This window comes from Solea solea, chromosome 21 (assembly GCF_958295425.1).
Source record: "Solea solea chromosome 21, fSolSol10.1, whole genome shotgun sequence".
In the NCBI taxonomy this organism is placed as follows: domain Eukaryota; kingdom Metazoa; phylum Chordata; class Actinopteri; order Pleuronectiformes; family Soleidae; genus Solea; species Solea solea.
The window spans coordinates 13,061,359-13,086,805 of record NC_081154.1 but is presented as its reverse complement, the minus strand read 5'-3'; the positions used below and the strand labels follow the sequence as shown (position 1 = coordinate 13,086,805).

Genomic DNA, 25,447 nt, shown 5'->3' with positions numbered 1-25,447 from the left:
CTCTTCAAGAAGAAGCCAACCCACCAAAATCCCCACCCCCTTCCATGGCCCCTCAGAGAGCTGGTGGATGGTTTGGGTCCCAGTGTAAATACATATATTTTTTCTCTCTATCAAAGACACATTTTCCAACCACTGTCAAAGAGGCGGAGGGTGCTTTAGTAGGGGGAGGGCTATAAAAGGGAGAGGGGGATGGACGGGGGACTGTGGGGGGGTGTTTCCCCTCTTCTTTCCCCACTTTTCTCCCACCTCTCTCGTCTGGTGCTGGGTTCAAGCAACATCTGGCACTGTTTACCACCTGGCCTCCTGCTTCAGACGTGAGGGAAACACAGTACCAGCCTGAGATCTGCATCAGCAGGGTTAAAGAGGATTATTCGGGTTTAATGCGATCTGGATCTGGGTCCGATTGCTCCGTACTAGTTTTGGTCATCATATGAATCATCGGTACAGCACAATGATAAGGTTGCGAACATGGAAAGCGTTAGTTACTGTTTGGAGTTTTTGTTTAAAACACATGGCCCTCTGCTCGCTCAGATTTTAACAGCTAAAATATTCCGCGCGGTGTCTCCTTACAAAGAAACTTCAGACTTCAGTTATATCCAGTGTTTCTTAACCATCCTTGAAGGCTATCATGTTAAAAGTCCAACGCAGTTCTTAACCCGTGTATTTCTACCTATGTATCTCAACATGTTGCCGATTAAATCTGTCAATTAGTAAAGTTGCTCCACATAAACAATAGTTGTCGATACTACAAATGCCCAAAATTGTCCTTTTAAACACGGGACAGGGTGAGTACATTATATTTCACCTAAAACCTATTGAAAATTAAGATGAAATATGTGCATATTTATTGCACTTACTGCATTTACAAACTTGTATGAAAGAGATGTGATGGTGAGTCCTTTCCTTGGGCCTGGCACCACAGAAGTGACAGACGGTGGGAGAATATAGGGGAAAAGACAGAGTTCACGGGACAATGAGGCCCATTGATATGGTGGAGACAGGACGAGGTGCCTCCAGCACGCAGAGAATGGCTGACAGTGCACAGAGGCACAATGATTACAGTCTGCATTACAAATGGCTAAAACAGAACCAGGGTCCAGCAGAGTCATAACATCAGGAGAGACCTTGTGCAGATAGGTCTTTGAAACACCACAATAAACGCCTTTTGTTCCCTTAGTTCCCTGTTAATTAAGCACAATGTCGACACTATACTGACAAATACAGCATTTGCAGAAATTGTGTATTTGTCTTTGTCAGGTTCCAAAGTTGAAAAATACATCTCTATCTCAATGATTTTTTTTTTTTGCCTGTTTTCCTCTTTAAAGCATAATTAATCAAACTTAGTTTCACCATTCACTTGTTTTGACGTTAATTTCTGCAGCAAACAAACCAGATAAGAGATACTCTTGAACTTATTAAACCATGAAGACCACAAAATAATGCAAGTTTGGGTGATTTAAGCCGGCAAACCCCACAGATAATCACATCTTTTCCAACTCCTTTTTCCCCCCACTCACTCTTTTCCATTTAAACCCAGAGGAATTCCATTGAGTTTTCGAGATAACGTGTGTTGCACCACAATCGTTTTTCCACACTCTGCTGCTCCGGCCTACACATCAGTGGATCCCCCTCATTCATATCTGCTGTGGCTCGAAGAGACATGAAAACAAGTTCCTGACGCCATCTATGGGGCTCGTGTGAAACTGCACCCGAGCTCATGATCACATGCGGGTGGAAACCCAGCATGAAGCAAACCGATTAAATGAAGTATTTCATAGGGAGAAAATATGTAATCAGGACAATCTCAGTGGGAAGATCAGATGAATGTGTGATGATTGTTTCTTTACACACGTTTCTCCTTAAAGTCTCTGTAAAGCGAATTCTCCTCTTTACACTATTAGTGGATGAATATGTGGAATAAAGAATAAAGAGTAACATAACTCCTCCTCAAACACTGTAACAATAAAGACACCCTCAGCGAGTTACCTTTTACTCGTGGGTAGCTTGCTGCAACACCTTTCATTCTTGAAAATGTGCCTTACTTCGGGGCAAAGGCACACAGAAGAGCTCGGCTACTTTCTTTAAAATTCCTAAAGAGGAGGAAATGAAATCAAAACGAGAGCAGACTCCTGCTGTGAGGCTGCGGGTACCGCTAATAGAGAGGGAGAGGGAGCGAGAGAGAGACGTCTCTTTCTTGAAAATGTTTCCTGCCTCGACACAAAAGCACACAGAAATGCGCTGCCGCTTTACTTAAAACTCATAAAGATGGGGAACTTAAAAGGAGAGCAGAGCCCTGCTGTGAGGCTGCAGGTCCCGCTAACAGAGAGGGAGAGGATGAGAGAGAGGGGGCAGCTCTGTCTTTTTATAGTTTGATAATGAACTGCGACGTTCATGACTTTATAGGTATTGTTTTGATTGACTGGATCAGAATGTGTGTGTGGCAGTGCGTGAGTAGGAGAGGACAGACCTCATCCTCATGGATGTTGTGAAGGAGGACATGAGGACAGTTGGTGTAACAGAGGAGGACACAAGGGAGAAGACACGGGGGAGGTTAGATGATGCTAAAGTGAGCGGCTGAAAGACCAAACTTGGTCCTTCCTTGCCGTCTGCCTGACAGTGTATGTAACACACACTCTGCAAGGACACTTGTCGTACCTGTCTGTATGTGCTGATGATGATCTCTCTCAGGTGGTAGTGCATGGGTGTCATGGTCTCACTGACAGAGTCCAAGGCCATGTCCACCTCCCTCTTCATCCTGTGGCCATCAGGAATGAGACGAACCAGCTGCATCACAACCTGGACAGAAAACCACGGCGAGGCATGAGTTTTAAAACAACCACGTGAAATAACGGAATCATTTCTGAATTTAGCCAGCGAGGAGGCGGGTGTTAGTTATTTCAAACATGTTTACCAGGTGTAAAAACAACATTTGCAAGCATTCAAATTCAAATTTTGGTTTAAAAACTACAGTAAAACATTGAGAGTTGTGCCTTTAAATGGTTTATTTAGTGAGATAGAAAATAAAATGTCAAATTTCTTTACAAACATTTACAAAAAAAGGTATTTTTTCTATTGATCGCTGACTTACTTTTATCCTTTTACCTTTATGTTTGTGTGTGTTTTAGGTTCTTATGTTTATAATTACAAACTCATTCCTGCTGCCTGACAGCATGGTCACAGGTACAGCCGCGTGACAAAATGACTGTGGCTTTATTTTGTCAGGACAGAGAAAGGATTATATTTCTGTATAAACATCTGGCTACATCAGTTCCCCTGTCACATAAGCAATACGGATTGCATCATTGCACCCGTCTCAGAGGCTTAGCCCGAGGCAGACGAGGTTTCCCAGGAGACCGCTCTTTGTATCGCCGAAAACTCCAGTGGCTGCTCTGCTGTGACTGACATGTGGCACTGTGTGTCCCCTTCTGTGTGTCCGTGTTTACAGTGCTGACGACACAGCAAGCGGGGCCCAACCGCTGATTCGTGATCGCGACATGGAATCAAGAAAAATACGAGGAATCGATGAAGATTCTGGCCTCTGGCTTTGTTCGGCCAATGCTTTCAATCACCGGTGCAGAGCTGGAGGCTGAACGAACAAAGGCCATCGTTACCGCTACACTACAGTTGTGTTGCGTGCTTTGCAGAGAAACGGGCAGTGTACAGGATTGGTTTTAAAATATTATTTCTTTAGTACTGTTTTTTACTGTGAAGCACTTTGTGAATTCTTTCTGTGAAAAGGGCTGTATAGATAAACTATACTTCCCTGGAACTAGTAATGGTCTGCTCTGCTACAAGCAAACGCGGGCACCATCATGTTCCCTTTTATTGTGTTATATTGTGTGGGAGTTTGAAGGTTTTAGTCTTTAGACTCTTTTGATTTGAGTGACTCAACAACTCGCTGGTCATTTTTAAAAGTTGCTGTATGGAGCACACAAGAAAATGTACACATTAATGATAATGACAGCAGCCTTGCTATGTTCTCAACACAGTGGACATAGAAATAACATTTACCAGCCACGTGTGTACCAATTGAACTCACTTCCTCGGTTCCATCAATTTAATCCAGTTTGGCCATTCTCCTCGCGGCAGTTTTACCCATGTTTTCTCTTATCGCACTATAATCTATAAACCCTGGAGACTGGTGTGAATGAGAACCTCAGGAGATCAGCAGTTCCTGAAATACTCAAAGTCTACCAACCCCCTTCGGCACAAACAAGCATGTCATATTAAATGAATTAAATTGCCTTTTTTTCCCCCGTTCTGATGCTCGGGTTGACCTTCAGCAGGCCATTTTGACCGTGTCTACTTGTCTAAGTACACTGAGTTGCTACCATGTGATTGACTGGTTAGATATTTGCAGCAAAGTAGTTGAACTGCTGTACCGAATGAAGTGGTGGGTGAGTGTAAGTGGTACATGCAAACGTCCAAACCTTACCATCGAAAAGACAAAGGGTTTCACAGTTCTAGTGTTATTTTTACTGCCATAGTAAACATAGTAGCTACAAAAGCGATAAAACTAAAAATTTGAGTATATGTGTGTGAAACTACAGGAGATATTCAATTTCCGTAAGTGTTCTTTAAATGAAACTTAACATAAAAAATAACATTATGTTTAATAATTTATGAAATGGTAATTGATGCGCCACTGGAGAAATTATTGTAATTAGCTGGCAATAATTATTTGGCACTTATTGTTTAATTTCTTAATAAACAGGGACAAAAAAATGTCTTTCATAGACATTATGGTATCGAAAATATAAACTGACACATTAATAGAAAAACAATTAATAATGAAATATGAAAGACAAACAAAAGAAAATAAAAATAATTACAAATGCTACACCCTGAACACATAATATTTTCTTCTTGCAAAAACCCAAGAATCCCTTAAAACTTTTGTTTGTGTGGCCACAGATCACCTCTCAATACTGGCACCAATATTAAAAAACAGATCTTCAAGGGATACGAACAAGACACTGAGTTTGATAATAATGTCAGAAAAGAGCGAACAAATACCATTTATCTTTTCCAAATGTGGCTGATTAATGTTCTATTGATTGATAGTTTGATAGTTGCAGCTCTAAACCCTTGTTATTGGTTTAGTTGCAGTAGAAAAAAATCAAAAGAATAAATACATTTACAAAAGGAACATGAGCAAAGCCATAGGTTACATACCTCAAATTCTCCTTTTGTGTACTTGGCATCGGGGACACTTACAATCTCATCATCGGCAAACTCTGGGAAACCCTGTGAATGGTAAACACCGGTTTCTGTGTTATTTACGGATGATGTGAAAAGCCTCATTTGACTATTTATATTCAAAGTAGCATCAGAATACAAGATGCAAGCGGAATACGAGGGGACTTAAAGAAGAATCTTACATTAAAGTGCCAGAGAGTCATAACGGAGATGACCATGGCGGTCGTGGTCCTGCCTTTGCCGTTGGAGCAGTTAAAAACGAAGGCTGAGTGGGAATCTTCAGCCAGGGAACTCTTCATGGCCTCCAGCAACTTATCAAAGTCCTGAGGAGAAAACAAGACACACACACACACACACACACACATAGGAATGATTAGCAACTTGGGGAATTCCAGGAGCCAGTTATATTGCACATTATTTGACCAGTGGTCCTGTTATTTATTAATTAGGTATTTAAAGTCTTGATTATTGGAGCCTTTTATCTCAGTGTTTTTATGTTGATTAGTAATAAAATTCAAATTTTTTATTATTAGTTTGTTTTCATTACATTTAGCAGACGCTTTTATCCAAAGCAAACTTACAATAAGTGCATTTCAATATTTGCTTCGTTGTGTCTCCATGTCAGAGGTTTTTCAAAGGATTCCTCTCAACTGCACAACATGACTTGACTTGACAGTAACGGTTTTGTCCACAAGAGGGAGCACAGAGATTATCTACAGTCTGTGGCTGTTTTCTGTGCAGTGTTGGTGATGAAATCCCCACATCATTACCTCTTCCCTGGGCGCGCTGCAGTCTGGCAGAGGGATGCGTTTGTAGACGAGGCCCTGGTGGGAGCTTTTGTGCTGGTTGAATATCTCCTGGACTGTCAGGCAACTTTTGAACATCTTCATCTGTTTGTCCTGCTCCAGCGTCACCTCCAGCCACTTCTGAGCTTGCAGGATCCCCTCCTTCAGAGATGTCTCCAGTTTCTACAGGCCAGGAGGCAGCGAAAACACTTTTGTGAAGCCGTTTCAAGCTTGCCTCACCCTTCCACACAGGGATTCTTCTCGATCATTCGTCTGACTTTATGAAAAACATACAAAAAGCTTCATTTTCGTTCTACCTCTATTTGCTGTTGGTCACATGATGGAACAGGAATGTGCTGGTCGAGGCACGAGGGCTCCCTCGGTGTGAAAATCTGACCATTTCCTTCCAACACCAGCTCCTCCTGCAGGTTGACCCACAGCACGTGGCGGTGCTTCCTCTTCTCATCCGTCAGATGGGCCAAGACTGTGCTGGTAGCCTGCGAACAGCAAGTTTACGATTAGACGGAAGGGACGTGGAAGTCTGGCACATGCATGATTAAGTGGAAATAGGAGTTTTGATAGGAGTCATACACTTTGGATGATTATTAACCATCCGCTATCAGCCTGCAACAGTTCTTAATGATCATCATTTGTTTTGAATGATTGTGTTTCTGCTTTAATTTCCTTTGTTCATGGATGGTACAGTTAAAAGGGAAAGAAAAAACACCTCTGACGTCGGCTGAGCCACTCCATAAATGGGCATCTTGGGCACTCGTCTGAAGTTGACCGCCTTCATCTCCTTCGTTGTGCTGAGAACGTCGGGGGCTAAGTACTCATCAGCGACCTGTGCAGACACGCGTAACACAATTTTTAAGATATAAAATATGACTTGAGAGCAGAGAATGAGGGGCATTGTGGATAGAAAAAAAAAACAATCATCTCTATGCATGAAGATGCTACTGAGTGACATCCCACTACGGTTAGCTTCAGTTAAATATATACACCCACGACTGCTGTGAAGCCTAAACCCGAGCCCCGTAATTTAAAATCCTTGGAGGCATGTCAGTGTGGCATGTGGCTGCAACACAGATCCAATCGAAGTCAAGGGACCACAAAATCATTGCTTCAGTGTCTGAGTGATTTCCTCACCAGGATGCGGGCTCCTCTGGTGACCAGCTCGGCCGGGGCTGACAGCTCGGACAGATCCATGCAGGCCAGTAGCCTGTACAGCCACGCATGGCAGCACATCCACTGGCTGAAGTTGGACACAAAGGCAAGCGGATACTGCAAAAAAAACACAACACAGTTGCATATACGATCTTATAATCAACCTCTGATGAATATTCAATTGTATAAGCGAAGACATTTTTACCTGTTCATGCAGATACGCATTAAATACAATCAAGTAGAAGTAACGCTCCAAGCTCTGCATGGTCCTGCTGAGAAAGTAGTCTTTGGTGCTGCTTCCCTATAAAAAAACAAAACAAACAAAAGCTTCAATAACTGGCCATAGTAATGGCTCATATTTGTGTGAAGGTGCCTCTTTAAAATCTCCGGTGAAGCTCCTCATCTGAACCTGCAGATTAGATCACACTGATTTCCTGCCTGTGGTCAAAGTCTGTGAAACACCTCAGCTGCAGTCCCACCCTTCCTTTATCGAGCGATGCAAAAGCTGAGCTGACAGTGTTGAACCGACCGCAGGAAATAAGAGAAAACTGACATAACATCACGTCACCCTCACCTGTATTTGATAATCTTCTCCAATGCCTTCCAGCTTACTCTTGTTCTCGTAGATTGCTTCTTTAATGTTGTGCATTTCAGAACACAGGGTGATAGCGTGGTCAACCTGTGGGGTAAAAAAAACAAAACATTTTGAACTTGTGAGATCTTGAATTCAATAGTATATGGGTTTCTAAAATAAGCTGTCATACGTATTTTTTTTTCTTTACCTCTTCCATGACCTGCTGTCCATTCGGCAGCTTGTTGATCAGTGACTGGATGATGTGGAATAGCGGTTTGGGCTCTGAAGCTGTCGCCTTCTCCTCAACTCTACAAGACAAACACGGTCAAGTCCAGTCTTACCTGGCATCCCAACAGACTGAGGCCCGGTCCACATGTACTGTAGGTGGGTATTTCTGAAAGCGTAGCATTGTCTGTGTTTTTTGGCCTTTTCATACTCACACAAACTGTGGGTTGACGATTTTCAATATTTTCTATTCTGGTGTTTGGCTTGTATAACAGAGTGTGATGCCATTATGTTTGTTCAATGACGCTTTGATAACTTTGTATTCAAGTGTGAAATTTACTATATGTCCAAACAAACAATTTTCCTTTTCTGCTCTGCAACATTGTTGTTGTACTATAAGCAAAATAATACTGACATTCTGTCGCTCTCTCTTTTGATTGGCCAAAGCTTTAAAATTATAATTCTATCGCCCACCTGTTGGCACAAAACAGTGGATTTTTGTATTTTCATGTGATGTTTCTGAGGACATAGCATAAGTGGACAGGATTATTTTTCAAACTACAGGAGGAAAACCTCAGCTTTTTGAAAAATACCCAACCACATGTGGACTAGGTGTCAAATCACTTAGACTGTACTGTTAAAACATGCTTAGTTCTTACTCAGACGGCAGCTGTGAATCCCCCTTCAGGCGATTCATGACCAGTGTGCCCAGGATCATGCCGAGGTTGGTGCGGCCGACACCCACCTGGCAGCTGAAGAGCAGTGAAGGCAGAGGCCGAGACGCATCGTGGCCCTGAGACAAGCTGGGACTCTCCTGGGAAACAGATGTTAAGTGTCAGTCGTGCAAAAGGCTGCCAAGTCAGTGTGGCTGCGGATCGACAGAGACTAAACAATTTTTTTTTTTTTCATTTTAGCCCAGTCAAATATAGTCACTGAGTTGGACTTCAGCTATATTTACATTTCATTTAGTCCAGTTTTGAGCTTTCAAGTTAGTTTTTAGTTTTACAATTTTGGGAATGAAACTCCTACAACTCCGCGAGGACAATGTCATAAATGAGAATTATGGATAGAGAGAGAGCAAGAGAGAAAGAAAAAGTATGGTAGCATTCCAAACTGTAAAAAAAAAAAAAAAAAAAGGAAAGAGGAAAGAAAAAAATACAGGAGCCACTTTCCAACCGCAGGGATCTGGAGCGGCAGCGGCAAGCCTTCCAAAAAAGGGCAAAACAACTCGAAAAGAACATCCTGTGTGAGTGAAGGGCAGGACGGAAACCAGACAGAGAGGATGGCCAAGGAGCGGATGTAAAGTGAGTACAAGCTGCAGGTTTTTTTAAAAAACACTATTACACTTAGAAGTGATTGAGAGCTCAGACAGGACAGAATCAAAGGGTATGTGTTGATAAAAGAGAAAGGAAGAAGAAGAAGAAGAGGCTACCGCAGCCTCAGTGAGAAAATCCAGATGCACTGAAATATTCCTTCCATGAATTACTTTAACGGCACATCAAAACACAAACGCCAGCAAGAAAAGCACCACCAAAAAAGGTATATTAAAATGGTGGACATTTTTACAGGAGCTCACCCTGAGTATGTTAACAAACGCGTCAAAGTCTTCCTCCATCGGTGCTCCCTCCATTGGTAACGGTAATCTGTAGTACCTGCAATACAACAGCTTGTTACCATGAGCAGAACCTGAGCCTGGATTGTGTCAATAAAGTCCTTAATGTAGGTCACATGCTAACAATGCTGCACATAAACACTTGACCTAAAGTCAGACACGACAGCTGAGTGTTTACTCATTTCACGAGTCTCAGATGGAAACAGTTCTAACCACATGATTAGAAATGTTCCTTTCCACAAAAGCACCTGTTGCTTTAGTTTACTGTAAATCTTCCAAAGAGTCAGAGACCAGGCTTTAGAGTCTCCTCTGGAAATAATATGTTCCCCTGCCCTGGAAATATCATGAGCACAGCGCATGACATCTCAATAAAAGCGACTGCTGATCTGATTGCAAACAGGATGCTGCAATCTTCGGCTTCCAAAAAAGCAGGGCAACCAGCCTTTGCACAAACAAGCGTCGCTATTTATAACCTGCTTGGCGTTTTTCTGCAGCATCGATCCGTGCACAGTTTGTGTGCGAGCCGACGTGAGTGCTCGGGAGGTAAGAGCTAATAAAGGAGCTATGTAAACAACCTGTAGGTGGGCATGGTGAACATGGGCCTCTTATAGACCTCCTCCGTCACATGGATGTCCTCCTCGCATGTGATGGAGATCTTCTGTGGCTCGTCTTTGAAGTACTCGATGTCGTTGTAGACGTAGAAGATGTTCTCGTTGAGCTTGGCAAAGTCGTGGAGCTGTGTGTGGGAGGAGAAGAGGAGAGAGAGGCGTGTGCACATGCAGCCGTGAACTGTGTTGAACCAAACACAAACTTTCTCACTTAATAAGTACATTTTACGAAGCTCTGCAGCATCTACAACGTTGACTTTTGCTGCTGCTTCTAAGACGTTTTATTAAAGCGCCTGAAATGGAGAAATGTGACGACACATCTGACCCAGTTTTAGTTTGAAGGGCTGTGTTTTAATCTGGATGGACAAAGATAGTGGCCTTTAAAAAAGGATGACACAGAGAATGGCTCAGGGTGACTTACTGATGATAAGAAATTGATTTCTCTTTCTCTTTTTCTCATCATGTAGGGACACAGACTTCTTTTAAGATATAATATTTGTACGGATGTAGCATAAGTGGGTGTTCATCACCTCCTTCCTTATGGTGAGCTCCAGGCCCTCCACCAGCACATCTTTTCCCAGGCCGTGAAGGTTCTCGTGAAGGTTTTCCTTCCTCCTCGGCGTGTACGGCACAAAGTCCTCGTCTTTGTGCAGGAAAACCACCGGCTCCTCTCTTACACAGAAGAATATAACCTCCTGTGTGCAAAAGCAACAGCGAGACAGGCATCAAATGATAGGTCTCAAAGGCAAATAGTCCTTGCCTTTCACCAACGACACCACTTCCAGGAACAACTGGAAACAAGTCTTTTGTCGTACTGGTTGTGCAGCACATGAGTAAGGACTTTCAAGAGGCCTGGTGTATAATTTTGGAAATTTCTTTTCAATTACAGTGAGTTTCTTGCTGCTGTAAGCAGAGTGCTTCATTTTCCACTGGCACACATGACCACAACTTTCTGTTTGCTCAGTTCTACAGTTGAGCACTTGACTCCTCAAATATTTACTGACAACACAGCTAGATAGAGCCCGGGCAGAGCAACTAAAGGCACCAACATGGGGGGGGGGAATACATTTATATCAGCTAAAATCCCGCCTGTACTAATGTGTATAGAAAAGAAAGTGATAGTGACCTCATGTCCTTGTGCCTGGAGCCTGTGGAGGACCTGTTTGAAGCCATTCAGGCTCGGCTGACCCATCCCGTACAGTGGGTATGATCCCTTGACTTGGCGGAAGTTGGGGGCCCCGTAGCTGCCCGTAGTATTCAAGACATCTGCCTTGCTGTACACATCCTGGACCATGAAGTATTCCCCCTGGAAATCAACACAGAGTTAATTTTAAGAGCACAAACCCCCACCTCCTCACAGTCTGTCAGCTTCTGTCATCGCATGTCACCCTTAAGATTTGTGATTATTCACCGACGTCTATTTTGCCCATTAACCATATTGAAACACACATACACAAAATAGTAATTAAAAAATGTCAACATGTCCTCTTCCTGTCAGTTTGAGAACAAAGGTGCTAAAACCAGAACACCATGGTGTCCTACTTTGTGTGTGTGGTGGCCTGATCCCCCTCTGTTCACAATACATCCCATGTTATTATGAAGCTTTTTAAGACGGCGCTCCATGTTGCTGCCGCTGAGTTATCGCATTTTGTACACATCGTCCATTTCTCTTTCTTTTTCGGGAGACAAACCTCAACCACACATGCAGAAAAATGTGCTATTCATTCACGACAATATGTCATTCCTGCAGCTAAGTAAGCACGAGTAAGGACAGGGTTACTCAATCAAACAGAGCAGTGACAAAATGCAAAGAATTGCTGAACTCGAATACATGGTTTAATTTAAAAAACAGACCTTCTCAAATATGTTCTTTTTTCTTTTCCATTCTTACAAAGTTTTCAACAAACACGGCATTGTTTCAAGAACTGCCTTCGAGCACACAAAACCCCCCGAAAACAATCTCAACACTGTAATACATGTGCTAGACCTGTATTTGGCGCTGTAACACTGCCACAGAAATACACCAAAGAGGAGATGGAGCATAGCTTGAGCATTGTGAACAAACTTTTTTCTTTTTTTTTTTAAATAAAACTTCATTTGTATAGTAGTATTCAGAAAGAGAGACAGAATAAACCAAGTCAGGGGGACTTATGAAAGAAAATACCACCAAACACTCCAGAAACAGGACGAGAACGAGAAGATAACAGCATTTAAAATGCAAGAGCAAGAGAGAGGTGGGACTTTTTGGAAAAAAAACAACCCTACTTAGTGTTGATTAAAAAGAAGGACCAAAACCATGAGGAAAAGATTTGTTTTCAAATGAGTTTCCCTTGCTGAAAGAGTGAAAACTACTGCCCTTATCATCCATGTCAACAAAAGCTGTGGGTTAACATTGACTAAACACTGCATGCTTGACCAGCCGCAGCAGAGGAGGTGACAGAGCAGATCAAAGCACCGATAAGAAGGTGACAACGATTCCTGTTTATGTGGCTGCGGCAGATCATAAAACAGCGCATGACAATGTTCCTACGCCGTTCTGCAGTTTTGTCATGGACATGTGAAAAGAGCAGATATGAAGACAGCTGAGATTGTGTCTAGAGCTGAAACAATGAATCGGTTCATCTGTTATTAATCCACGACTATTTTGTGAATCGATTAACCGGTTCAGAGCTTTTTTCCATGATTAAAACAAGATTCCTGATAGTTTAAGCTTCTTAAATGTGAGTATTTTCTTCATTTCTTTGCTCAAAGAATTAACAATGACATTTGAGAACATCATCATTTCCAGGTTTGCCGATCAACTTTTTTTATGCTTTTCTGATATTTTATGGACCAAACGATGAATTGATTAATCGAGAAAAAATAATCGACAGAATAATCGATTATGAAAATAATAGAAGCTCTTATTTTGACAGTGAGGTTCTTGCCAGTGAGCTTTAAAAAGCTGTGATTACGTGTGGTCCTTACCTGCACCAGGTAGTGCTCGGGCATTGTGTCTGATATCCGACCCAGTTTGTAGTTGGTCTTGAGGATTTCATCGTGAATCTGGAATTCCTGTCTGCAGTTATACCTGTGAAACACAACAGCACAGCAGATATGGACAATGGGTAGAAAGAGGCCAATTCAATTATCAGCTACTATTTGCTCGGCCTGGATTGACAAATGAGATGATAACAGGGGCAAACACTTAGACTGGAGATGGGGGGGGGGGGGGGGGGGGGGGATGTCTCCACAGTGATCAAAGAAGATTAACACCCAATTGTGAGAACGTGGATTCGGGGAGGAACTTACGTGATGACGACAGGTGCGACTTTGTTGGTGATAATGGACTTGGCCTTGTTGTTGTGGATGTTGACTGTCTGAAAGGGGCTCATGCTAAGAGACTGCCTGCTGTCGGCCATCCCGTTGCCGTGGACGCTCTCGAGCGGTGACGCTGCAGAAACTGGCTGTGGTGCGGCACTGGCAGTTGTACCCATGCTCCACAAGCAGCTGTGAATGACATCGCAGCGGACTCAGAAACAGGAAGCAAACACACACTCACACGACTGTATGAAAGTCGACACGCACTGGCAAACGGCTACGGTATGATTTGGGAAGTGACAACACTTGTAGACACGTGCTGGTGTGAATCAGAAAAAGAAAATCTGTTTTGCTGACATTTGTATACGTGTGCATACTCATGAGGATTCTTCACCTTTCATTGTTTATCCACACGAGCCTATGTCAGACTGAAAAGCAATTTCATTGTGACAGAAATAGTTATTTCAAAATAGAAATACTGGCCAAATTGCAATGAAATCTAGTGCAAACATCAATGGTCCCCTAAGGATAAAGCATAATCACTTAAATACTCTGACATTCTTTTCTCTCAAGCCGTACTCAAGTCAGAGTTTCATGATGTCAAAACCTTTTGGCGCACGATCACACCCAAAAATACTGAATGTAATACTACATTCCCGTCAGCCTCAAGCATCGAGCCTACTTATGATTAACTCAATGGTCATTTCTGCTGTCTCTGCAAGAAAGTGGATTAACTGTACTATTATTATTGCACTTTTTTCTTGCACTTATGCCCATTTTTGTTGAGTTAAGGACACAACAGCACATATTTTAAACACTGTTGATTAAAAAATTCCTCCTATTATTATAACATTATCCAACAAAACAAAACAGAGAAAGCTCACGGTACGTTGGATACAGAGCCATTACAATCATCCTTAATTTTGATTTATCTCTGATTTATAAACACACTGGCAGGGGGTTAGAGTCGAGTGTGACAGTATTTATATTTTAAATCATCCAGCTTGATACAGAACACTCAAACCCCCCCCCACAGTCGCGAGCGGCAGGATTTGAGCAAACCCTCCTCCCCTTTGAATAAACACAGTGAGCCCTGCAGCTCTGCAGATAAACAAATGAGTCTTCCTACAGGCTGGTAGTCAGTGTCAGGGACAACATCAACACGCAGCTGATCAGGAACCTGCAGCATCAATGGCACACAATACACAATTCCCCCGCATGAAATTAGGCCTGAACAATTGGAGGAAAATAGCTTGCAGATTTTTCTAGTTTATGACGGAGCATTACCACACCATCAAACTAGTAAATAGTATAATCTAAAGCAAGGAAGAGAAGTTTAAGATCTGTTTTTGGTGGGTTTTTTTCAAAATATGTAGGTGCTGAACAATTTGGGAAAACAAACCTACTTTATTTTAATTTCTGTGATAAATATTGCAAATGCAATTTAAACGTGATAAGGCAATATTTAGATCACTATTCTCCATGCAACAGATTTAAATGTGATGGAGCATTACCAAACCACGCCATCAAAGTATTAACTCCAAGGATTAGACTGTTAAAATGAACATTAAAACATTAGAAGATTAAAATGTGCCTTTTCCAACATGTGTGAGTTACATTTTTTTCAACTTAGATAGAAGATAGAACAATCAAAAATGGAAGAATGTATTTATTTATAAATTGTGATTTTTTTTTTTTTACACAACAAAATGATTTAAATGCACTGTTTGAAATCAAACAGGAAGTCTCCTTTCACCCCAACATAAAACCTTAAAGCACACAACAACAACAACAACAATGAGGACACTATGTCTCACACACACACAAACTGGAGCTGTAAAGATTTTTTTCCCAGAGCACAGAATCAGTCCTACATAAATAAGTACTTCATGTGACACCGCTGAGGGACACGCCTGAGCTCAAAGCACCTCTGTGTGATCTGCAGCTTTGAACTGAGTGGACTCTCTATTGTGCAGAGAGGCTGTGTGGAGAGAGAGGTGCCGGCTGAGTCACCGCTGCTCTCTTCTTTGTTGCGCCTAAAGCTGAGTGGGCCGGTCAACCTTGTACCTTGAGATACAGCAGCGATCCTTTTCTTAAGGGCAAGACAAAACCATTATTTACTGTGTCTTTTGGCTTAAAAAAAGAAGAAACTTAAATAGTTTTACAGACTTTCTAATTGCATGATTTTTAGGAAATGTGCTGCTATCAAATTACTGCAGAGTAGAAAAGACTGAGGAATAAAAAGTTTTCGTCTCTACCCAATAAAAAAAATAATAAAAAAAACCCAGCTTCCATAAAAGGAAGCTAAGTTTTCAAGAATACTGAGTTACAGCTGCCCAAATCTATTTGAGTCCTCACCACATACCAGAAGCATCTTCTATTGCCATCATTTTTTTCTGGCTGCCACAAGAAAAACAACTCAGACCTCTTCACTACAACAATCCAGCGAAATCTGACATCTTACGTGTGCGATGAGGAGCGGTCTGAGCTCGCAGACCCTTTTCTCTGCTGCTTGTTTTCCGCCATGGTCCAAAGGAGTGTGAGAACTTGGCATCAAATCCAAAAAGAAATCTCCCCTCTTTTTCCCCGTATCGCCTTGCCCACTCCCACTCAGTGGGAAACACCCCTCATGGGAGTTCAAAGTGCTCAGCTGCTTGGCACTGGGCAAAAACTTCCTCGAGCCTCCACACGACGTCCTCCTCGTCCCGTGTCTTATCTCCTGTCTGATGCCGGGGAGCCGATTCATGCAGCAGACTCAAGTCTCTATGGAGGGGACGAGAGGAAGTGGTGGTACATCTGGCAACCAGATGCCTAAAGTTCAGCTCCTTTTCACAGGGACAGGCTATGCACAAAGACCGTACAGTTGACTTTTGTACTGTACAGCGTGCCTGGCAGTGTTTAGGCAAAAGGGGAACTATTGTTTGAATGTGGGACTAAATTAAATACAACATTTATAGTCTACAAGAGCATCAGCATGTTTGAAGTACTTTGCCTTGTGGTGAACCAGAGGGTTGTCTCCCTCTTTGAATCGCTTAAAGCTGTAGTACGGAAGTTTTAAATATGAACAAATGTCCGTTTTATTCAAACTACTGTCAAATGAAAACACACGAAACAAGAAGTGGGCGTTTCATTCGTGCCTTCACCTGCCCCTGCACTGCTGCTGTTTACACATAAGCTCCCTGAGTCAGGTCTGATAGTATTGCTCGACAGAGACAGTTTTTTGGATGAAGGGTACAAGGATTACAAAAAAATCACCAAAAGTCACACACTGCAGCTTTAAGTTCAAACTATGTACGAGCATTAAACATGAAAACACAACCATAGAATGGTTGAAACCATTTAAGAATAAGTTCTTAAATGTGCAACTATGGCCTAAAAAGTTAAATCCCTGTTTGACCAAGCCCATTATATTTGGAGTTTGCATGTGCATGGATTCTTGTTGACTAGTCCGGCTTCCTCCAACTGTCCAAAGACATGTAGCCTGGTATGAGGAGACTAGTAATTGTGTGAATGAGAGCATGAATGACGGACGGTGGTGACCTGACCATAGTTTACTCTGCCTTTACCCTGATGTCTCCTGAGATTGGCTCCAGTTTCCCCCACAATCCTCAAAGGACAAGCATAAGTTTTATTACAGCAAAAGCTGAAGAGACTTTCCAAACAGCTGCCATTAAATCAGGCATTTTACTAGTTAAACAAACTTTACTTACCTAAATAAGTAAAACTATATCTACCGTGGTGGGTTTAAAGGTACATGACGTATACTGTGTCTCATTCTCTTCCTATTTGGACTGAAGTAAAGGGAACTTACACAGCAACAACTATGTTCCTTCTCTGTCACTTTAAGGACTTTAATCAGTAGGTTTCCTTCGCCCACCACCACAGCCATGCATGATAATGTGCATGTTCCCATGTGGTTTAGCTGCATGCTATAAAACACTCTGACGACAGATTTCGACCATTATCCTCATCCACGCACGAGAGCTTCCAAAGTTTGACGCCATGTAGGCTAGTGCTCCTATTTGTTCAACTGTGTGAGCGTTAAGTGAAGCTCACTGGCTGAGGCTTCGCTCGTACAGGCCTCCAAAGACCACGGTTAGTGCTGTTTGCACCGTGTCACCCTGCTCTGCCGTACCTTACAGCCCGTCTCAACTGACACACCAAGGCTCTTAAATCTCTGCTACATGCGAGCCTCGGCTCACACGGCACACGGCTCTCGGCGTGGGCAGGCCTGGTACAGTGAGCGGGCAGCCGGGGGGGAGGCCTGAGTAGAAATAGCCCTCAGTCATAAACATCCTCCTTGAGAGCCAATCAAGGCAGCTCATTAGAGAGGCTGTTTATCCCACATGTCAGCCAGAGTAGTGCCGCACCGCTCGTGGGGGCAATAAAACGGCAAGACAAACTCAGATCCCTCCTGATAGCATGGAACAACAGCGCGTCTCTGACACCAGCAGACAGCTGGTCAAAGTTAGCCAGTGGCACTAATATTTGAATTTACTGACGACACCGTTAGAATAATGGCCATGGAAACTGGAGTCTCCTGCCAGCATCGCTCCTTTCAGAGCGGCCTCATTGAAATTCAGCCGGTGTCCCAACTTTGCTGTAGCAACGTCTTCGGACAAAAAAGGTCCTGAGTGCAGACAGGAAAGAGCATGCAGCTGCAGGATGCATCTGTTGGTGGCCCCCGAGGAAGGATGCGGAGCACTCTTCATTCACAAGAGAACCAGGGGTTTCAGGAGAGGGAGAGATGGGTATCTCGTTGCAACGCGAAGACAATCTTTCAACACAAGTTGGATCATGCAACAAACCACCCAAAAAAAAGTCCAAAATGCACACAGCTCGCACTTCCTTCATTTCAGTGTGACAATTTTAAGCCTGGAAACCTGCTGGCTACACAAAACCACATGAAATGACACAATAACATGGATACAACACAAGCTAATGCAAACATTTGTTGATCATAAATATAAATAATAATACATAAATAAATGTTCTTACTGTTTTACACCTTTGTGGTTGTTTAGCAGTGCTCAAGATCCTAATTCCATGTATGCCAAATAGGATTTTGGCGTAATCCGGTCTTAGTCATAGTTGTAGCGATGACACAATGTGCTATATTTTCTCCCTCATCACAGGATACTAGAACAGCAAACCCGTCAATACAACCCAGTCACACACCCCCAGGCAGAGGAAGTGCAAGCACACCTTGACAGGAAATGCTTAGTTGTACTCTGTGTAACTTCCTCTCTGCAGCTGTACTAGTATTTCACCATTGAGTTTCAGGGTTGCATAAAGGCGTGATTCCACAGGACATTGCCAGTTCCTGAGCTAAACAGCAGTATTGCAGGGAAATGAGCTCAGCGCTTCCTCTTCTTTATTGTGAGTTTGTGCAAACTCCAATAGTTGTTTCTGTCAAAAACAGAGATCACTGTGATGGCATGTTCAGAGAGAGAGAGACTGGAGCAAAAAAAAAAAGGGAAGCCATGTGATGCATTGTTCAGGGATGCAATTTGCGAATCTGACCGAAATCCCCCAGAATAGATTCTGCATGACCAGACAGACAAGATTCATAGTCAACATACACAAAATTGCTGAAAAACAACCAAGTAAATCCTGCGGGGCTGCCCCGAACCAGAAGAAAACAAACTATGTAGTCAGTGAATTTGACATAAATCACATGAATAACCTTTAGCCTCTGACATTCTTGCTTTCATCACAGCTTGATACTGAGATGCTAAAAAGGGGTGTGCAAATCTATTTTTAAACAGCGCCGTCTGTAATTTATTTCAATTCAAGATGGCAATTTTATTCCTCTATGATTTCTAGGCAGCAGTAATGTGGTTTCCAGGATGGGACCACAGTACTCTGTCAACACGGCGCGGACAACTGAATTTCCCATTTCTCACAGTCGTGGAGAACCACTCCACCAGCACATTTTATACACCAGCAGTTTGTTACCGTGTTTTGATTTGCTCCGTACACGTGTGCATGTGCAAACCAATACTTTGCTTAGCAGGCTCTGTTGTCTGAGTTGGTGTGGGACGCACGCATCGAGTCAAACATCCGCTGATCGTCTGATGAGATTAAATCTGATAAGATTGACGAAACATGACTGGTGTTATTACAGAATATGTTAGTCCAGAGGAAAAACTAGAAGTACAATAGATTGAGAGAAACGATGTAGTTTGACAAGTGAGATATAATTGAGTCATTTATGATAAAATATGCTATTTGCTTTTGTATCCTTCAGAGGAAAACTGATGACAGGTCTGACAACATGCCGCTTGCAGCAGGCGGTGAGTACCACAACACAGAGGAGGTAAAAGTGTCACAACTGTACCTGACATTCAGCTGTGCAGTCCACCATCCGACGGGTGCTTGAGTCTCTGGGGAAGGCAATGAGAAAAATTGTGGGTTAAAAATAACCAGAACAACAGCGGCACTCGTCTCAGTCGGACATCCTCGCGTCTCTGTCTCCTCTCTGATCTGTGAAGTGATCTGTCTCAGCCTGCTGATCGCACAACGGCAGGCGGCCGCTTCACATCATTAACATGTCCCGATGAAGACGCGAGCCCCGTGAACGTGTCCTTCAGTGAGGACAGATCCCACACAGGAACTCAGAGGAGGTGAGGGAGGGAGGGAGTGGGGAGAGGAGGTTTAGATGAGTGACAGCATGCTCCTTTGATGAGGGTTTCCTTTTTTGTGACTTTGTATGCAAGGCTGCTCGCGTGTGCCTGGATCTGTGCGTGTGTGTAATGTGTAAGTGTGCGCGTGGGGATGTGTAAAGAGGATGTGGAGGCGGACCCGGCAAGGCTTGCTCATCATCCACTTCACTGTCCAATCACTAAGGAAGCCTCCTGGCGGCACAATGCCTCCCACACATGGCAGACCTCATAACAAATGTCCCTGACACATACATTAAAGCTTCACTTATTAGACTTGGTACGGCCAGACTCAGCCCTACAGGCCTCACCGACGCGTTGTGGAGTGTATCCCGGGGCTGACGATTACTAACAACTGCGCACAGATGACATCACGTAAGCCTAATTCACTACGAGGCTCTAATTACGCTATTCATTAGTAGTTAACACATGCCATATTGAAGGCAAACAGGCTTACAGCTGGGCAAATACTTCGATTTAAGCTGGAGGTTCAGCTGCAAACGGCTGTGTGCTCTACCTCTTGTGGTTGTAACTGTGAGGTCACACCAACTGATATCACCGAGTGTCCAATTTCCTCCTGAGGGGTGTTTTTTAAGTAAGAACAAAGCCAACAGCAACCAGTGATATTACACATTTTTACAGACACAAACTCACTAAAAATGTCACTAAATCTGCCAAACACACTCATACCTGACGTGTATGTTACTCAGTAACGTGTTATATTATTACTTTACCCAGTGACTCTTGGAGTAAGGGGGTTGCAATTTACAAAATAACACTTAGTTATTGTGTTACATGATTGCATTTTTGTCCCTTTAAAGCCATCTTATAACAACATGAACCCGCAGCAGGTCGTGGAATCTCACATTGGAAAGAATATGCAGAAAAATAAAATAAAATTCTGCTTTTCTGCTAATTTTTGTTTCAATAAAGTGGCATCAATTCTTTAAAAGAATTGTTGACTTACGAAGGTAATTTAACAAGTAATGTTACATTTTACTTTTGATACCAAGTCATAAGAAACAGCCACATGCTTTACAGGGTTGGATTATAGCTTATGTTATGTAATATGTATAACTTATTTCACTTCCTGAGTCACATGCCAAACACTGCCTGACAACCATGACTGGAAATCGGTAAACTAAAAACAATCAGGAGCAGACACCGACCCTCACAGTGGCTGCCTGTGGAATTGGTTCTTACAAAAGTATGTGTAATCGACTCTATAACAAGATAATGTCCACATTAGGCTTATTTGTCAGAGTGCTGAGTGGTTTTTGAGATATGGATGTTAAAAAAGAAAAACAAAATAGACTGCTGCCACACCTGTTCCTTCCTTCCTGCAGCAGCGCAGGCCAAGGCTCTTCATATTCTTACACTGTGAAACAAAACCCTCCCATGCACCGCAAACCTCAGGACATGAATGAATCACTTCAGGGAGTCGTCACAAACACGATTTTCATTTTCAAGGAGGGCTTGAGAAACGTGCTTCAAAATGGGACATTTTCTGACAGGTACAAATCCTTCATTTCCTGCCATTTCTTCCCATTAGAAGGACACAAGACAGAGGACAGGTCCAACTTGGCTCAAAGGGTGACGTTGAGAATATGACGTGTGACAGATTCAAGGAAACATCCTCTCTGCTAAATTCCCCTCACATGGAAAAAGGGAGCATAAGACCACTATCTCATGTCTCATCTAAATCCTTTGTCAAGCCTGTTGTCTGTGTAATTCTGGAAATGTGAAGTTGCCAAATGTCTTACTTACAGAAACAGGAACAAAAAGTGACGTGATGTATTGAACATGGGCAAGAGTTCAGCTCCTTGGAACAGTATGAGCATAAAATATAGACATAACTCCTCAATATTACTCCCTTTTTCATGCAGGAAGGAAACATTTGTGATTAATTTCCCCTTATTAACAATGTAGCTGGCTTAAAAGAGAGCATTTCATAAACTCTTAAGTCGTTATGGGACAGACAATATTTTGCATCGATCAAATATGACACCTTGTGGTAAAAAAATATTTTAAGGTGTTTTAACAGTAATTTAACATGATTTTAGACGCTGTAACTACGCGGGCTGCACAATGAACCATTCAAATATGTTACATGTTAAAGGCAAACATGGCAGCGTGGTATTTATTAAAGTGATCCAGGTGTCCATTCACTGAGGAGTTTCATGCTCTCAGTGTTGATTAATTGTGATGTCCATGGTTTGATCTGTGCTCTCTGTTGTCACGAGCCAGTTTCTGTCCCCCTCTCCCTCTCCCTCTCTCTCTCTCTCTCTTCCCCCCCCAGGATGTAAGTCAGGTAAAGTGATATGAAGAGGGGAGAATGATCCCAGCTGGACGGGATAAATCAAACAAAGCCATGGACTATACAATACATCAAAGGGCATCATGTGCTTTGTCGAAACGGCACCACACGCTTCTCATGCTCGGCTAGAATGAACATGTCTCGACACATTTCATTAATCTTGTGAGATTAGGATTACATTGTTTCTTAGAACCTGATATAGGTCAAGAGTTGTTGTTGTATATTCCAGCACCATGAGCGTTTCACATCTGTGACCACGTGTCACTGCTTCCTTTGTGGTGACCTCATAGATCACAAACAAAAACACGCGCTTATGGCAGTTTGTTTGTTATTTCCCAGAAATACTGGATCCATCACTCGGGGGCAGCTGTGATCATGTGTCACATGAACATGTAGTACGCATATAACCCACTTATTTTTCATGTATCTTCAAATCATTATTATTAATGTTTATTACCAACTTAGCATGCCATCAGTTAGTTCATAAGATTTGTAAAATAAAAATGCAGTTTACTGTCATAGTGGAAAAAAGAAAGAAGTTAGTCACATTTAGAAAATCTTTGATTATCAAAATAGCTGAGGATTCATTTATTAGTTCATTACTAAACCATACCTAGGTTTTATTTTGTTTGCTTGCTTTTATACCATAATCTTCAAACTTTACTTCACTCTCACTTGCTTTTCTGTGATGTTTTTTCCCCGTTTTATTTTATTTTGACACCTCGTGTTCTGAATTTATGCCATTGTTTGGCAGGCAAGTGTTATTAAAAGTGCTGTATAAATATTATTGTTAGTGTTAGTTGTTGTAGGAGCAGTAGTAGTAAGTACTGAGTGATTGTTTAATACACATGGTTAAAAGGCAGACATAGTGGCATCAACATACTACAAGGCTGTGTATCACAACAAATGTCAAAACATGTTGTGATTTTCAAGCTTGAGGTTTTTCTTAATAAACATACACTGACAATGATGAACTCTAATCCATCACTACATTAACAGCAGCAAAGCAATGACTGGATGCAACAGTGAACACTGCAGTTTGAGTGTAGGCATGGAGAGTAGGAGACACACAGAGGGAGGGAGGGAGAGAGAGAGAGAGAGATGGGGGGGGATGTGCCAAGCACATGTATGATCCATCAAGCTCCCAAAGCACCCGAATGAAAAAAAAAAGGCTAAAAACCAGGACAAAGTGCACAGCTGCAGGTTTTTCCACACACACACACACGGTGGATGCAGTGGTGCAGGATCGAGCTGAGACTTTACGTCCGACACGACATGAATGAGAAGTTTGAGGCTGTTGTGGCTCGCGCTGCGGCAACCGACAACTTTGCAGCTCCTACTACTTACTACTCACCATTTCAGCACACGGTGGATGAAAAAGCGTCTGCCGCCGCGGAGAAAGCGTTTCCACGAGTCAGTTTAGCCGGCGTGAAGGATGAAGCTGAAGGTGCGACGCTGTCTGTGTACACCACTGGGGAAAAAAACACATCCATTGGTTTTTTCTTTTCTTTCTTTTTTTCTTCTTTCCTTTTCTCGGGAGATTTACGAGGAAAAGGGGTCTCGCTGTGAATACAGACGCACAGCGCATGCGCAGACTGCGGTCATCCTCGGATGCTCTCTGCGTCTCTGTTGTATAAAACGTGATGAAGCAGATCTTTGGTTTTAAATGGGAATAAATGATCTTCTACTCAACAATAAAATCTTCAAATGTTATGATATGTTTTCATGCAAACATCACTGCTGCACAGAAACTATTTTACTTTGGAAAAACAATGTGAGGATGTTAATATTATGAATAAAATTATATATAAATCCATATAAAGAAACACTTCGGATGTAATACATATTGAATGGAAGCAAATCTCAGGACCTGAGACATAAAGTGAAGTTTCCTGTTTAATCTACTGACCCTATCTCATTTAGTAATGAAGGCCTAAACGCACATTAGTCTATACATTTATACACATCACTAATGTATAATAGGCTGCAAGAAAAAAAGAAGAGATACTGCAGCATTATTGTGTTATAAATGTTCATTCCTAACATTAACACAAGTCACCGGTTTCAATGTTGTCGCTGATGAGTGTAATCCCACAAAAAAATCTCCTTATCTTTTGCAGCCATTTTGTTATCTTATCTGCCAAGACACTTGTGCCTAAGAACTTGGATCCAAGTTACAGTAACTGCAAAAACAACAACAACAACACACTTTTGTCAGGGAAAGAGACTCCTGAAAACTTGTGTTGAGATAATTATAGGCCCTGCAGTGTTTAAACACGAGCATGTTGCATGTTATATTACCATTATTTGTGTCCTGTTTATCCAAATTGCCGTTGAAATCCCATGAAATGATCAGCCGCAACATTATCAGCTAAATATTTGGGCTTGAATGATGATTATGACGATTTGGGGAAATTACCTGAAATGAAAGTGATTGCAGTTTGCAATGTCATGTTTTAATGCTTCACTTCACTGTGTCATACATTTAAGAGCTGATGGAGCATCACCACCTCATGCCATCATTAAAATATTAACAGCTACTACACTCAGACGCAAGGATGAGAATGTAAAAATGTGTGTATGAAGCTTCTGAATTGACGTAGAACAATCAAAAATAGTCTTTGCAGTTAATATGTACACTGTTTTAGCCTGAATTCAATCAGATATGTGTGTTAATGTTATGGTCACAAAGAAAATAAAAAACAGATACAACATGTTATTGTTGTGGTCAGTCACAAAAATAAAACAGATAACTGTCCTTCATGATCAGACACAAATGAATAGAGATTTTAAAGTTGTGATCAGTCACACAATTTAAATAAATAACCGTTTTTAAAGTTGTTAAGGTTATCCATCATCCAGGTCATTATATCTGGAATCTGTCTGTGTTGAATAAATAACTTTGCCATGTCATGGTCAGTATAACAAGCCCTACATGTACATTAATAGGTTAATGTGTGGTTATATAGTTATAGTAATTCCACCATGTTATTAGAGG

General features: G+C 42.1%; 1 protein-coding gene across 2 annotated transcripts in view; it reads right to left on the bottom strand.

Moving 5' to 3' along the window:
- The window catches only part of pald1a (phosphatase domain containing paladin 1a), a 46,875-nt gene extending 22,840 nt beyond the window's left edge, over nt 1-24,035 (bottom strand). The window contains exons 1-19 of one of the 2 annotated variants that reach the window (XM_058621106.1): nt 23,804-24,035; nt 19,811-19,856; nt 13,462-13,659; nt 13,138-13,240; nt 11,297-11,476; nt 10,701-10,865; nt 10,138-10,298; nt 9,527-9,602; nt 8,610-8,764; nt 7,934-8,033; nt 7,726-7,830; nt 7,357-7,452; nt 7,134-7,268; nt 6,712-6,828; nt 6,302-6,481; nt 5,970-6,167; nt 5,382-5,522; nt 5,176-5,247; nt 2,656-2,796 (exon numbers count right to left, since the gene is read on the bottom strand). In XM_058621106.1, coding sequence (XP_058477089.1) covers nt 2,656-2,796; nt 5,176-5,247; nt 5,382-5,522; nt 5,970-6,167; nt 6,302-6,481; nt 6,712-6,828; nt 7,134-7,268; nt 7,357-7,452; nt 7,726-7,830; nt 7,934-8,033; nt 8,610-8,764; nt 9,527-9,602; nt 10,138-10,298; nt 10,701-10,865; nt 11,297-11,476; nt 13,138-13,240; nt 13,462-13,646 — 2,310 coding nt within the window. In that variant the 5' untranslated portion in view covers nt 13,647-13,659; nt 19,811-19,856; nt 23,804-24,035. Of the gene's footprint in view, nt 1-2,655; nt 2,797-5,175; nt 5,248-5,381; nt 5,523-5,969; nt 6,168-6,301; nt 6,482-6,711; nt 6,829-7,133; nt 7,269-7,356; nt 7,453-7,725; nt 7,831-7,933; nt 8,034-8,609; nt 8,765-9,526; nt 9,603-10,137; nt 10,299-10,700; nt 10,866-11,296; nt 11,477-13,137; nt 13,241-13,461; nt 13,660-15,934; nt 16,190-19,810; nt 19,857-23,803 lie in introns of those variants that run through there. The other variant, XM_058621105.1, reaches the window with a different exon arrangement.
- Between the last annotated feature and the right edge of the window lie 1,412 nt (nt 24,036-25,447).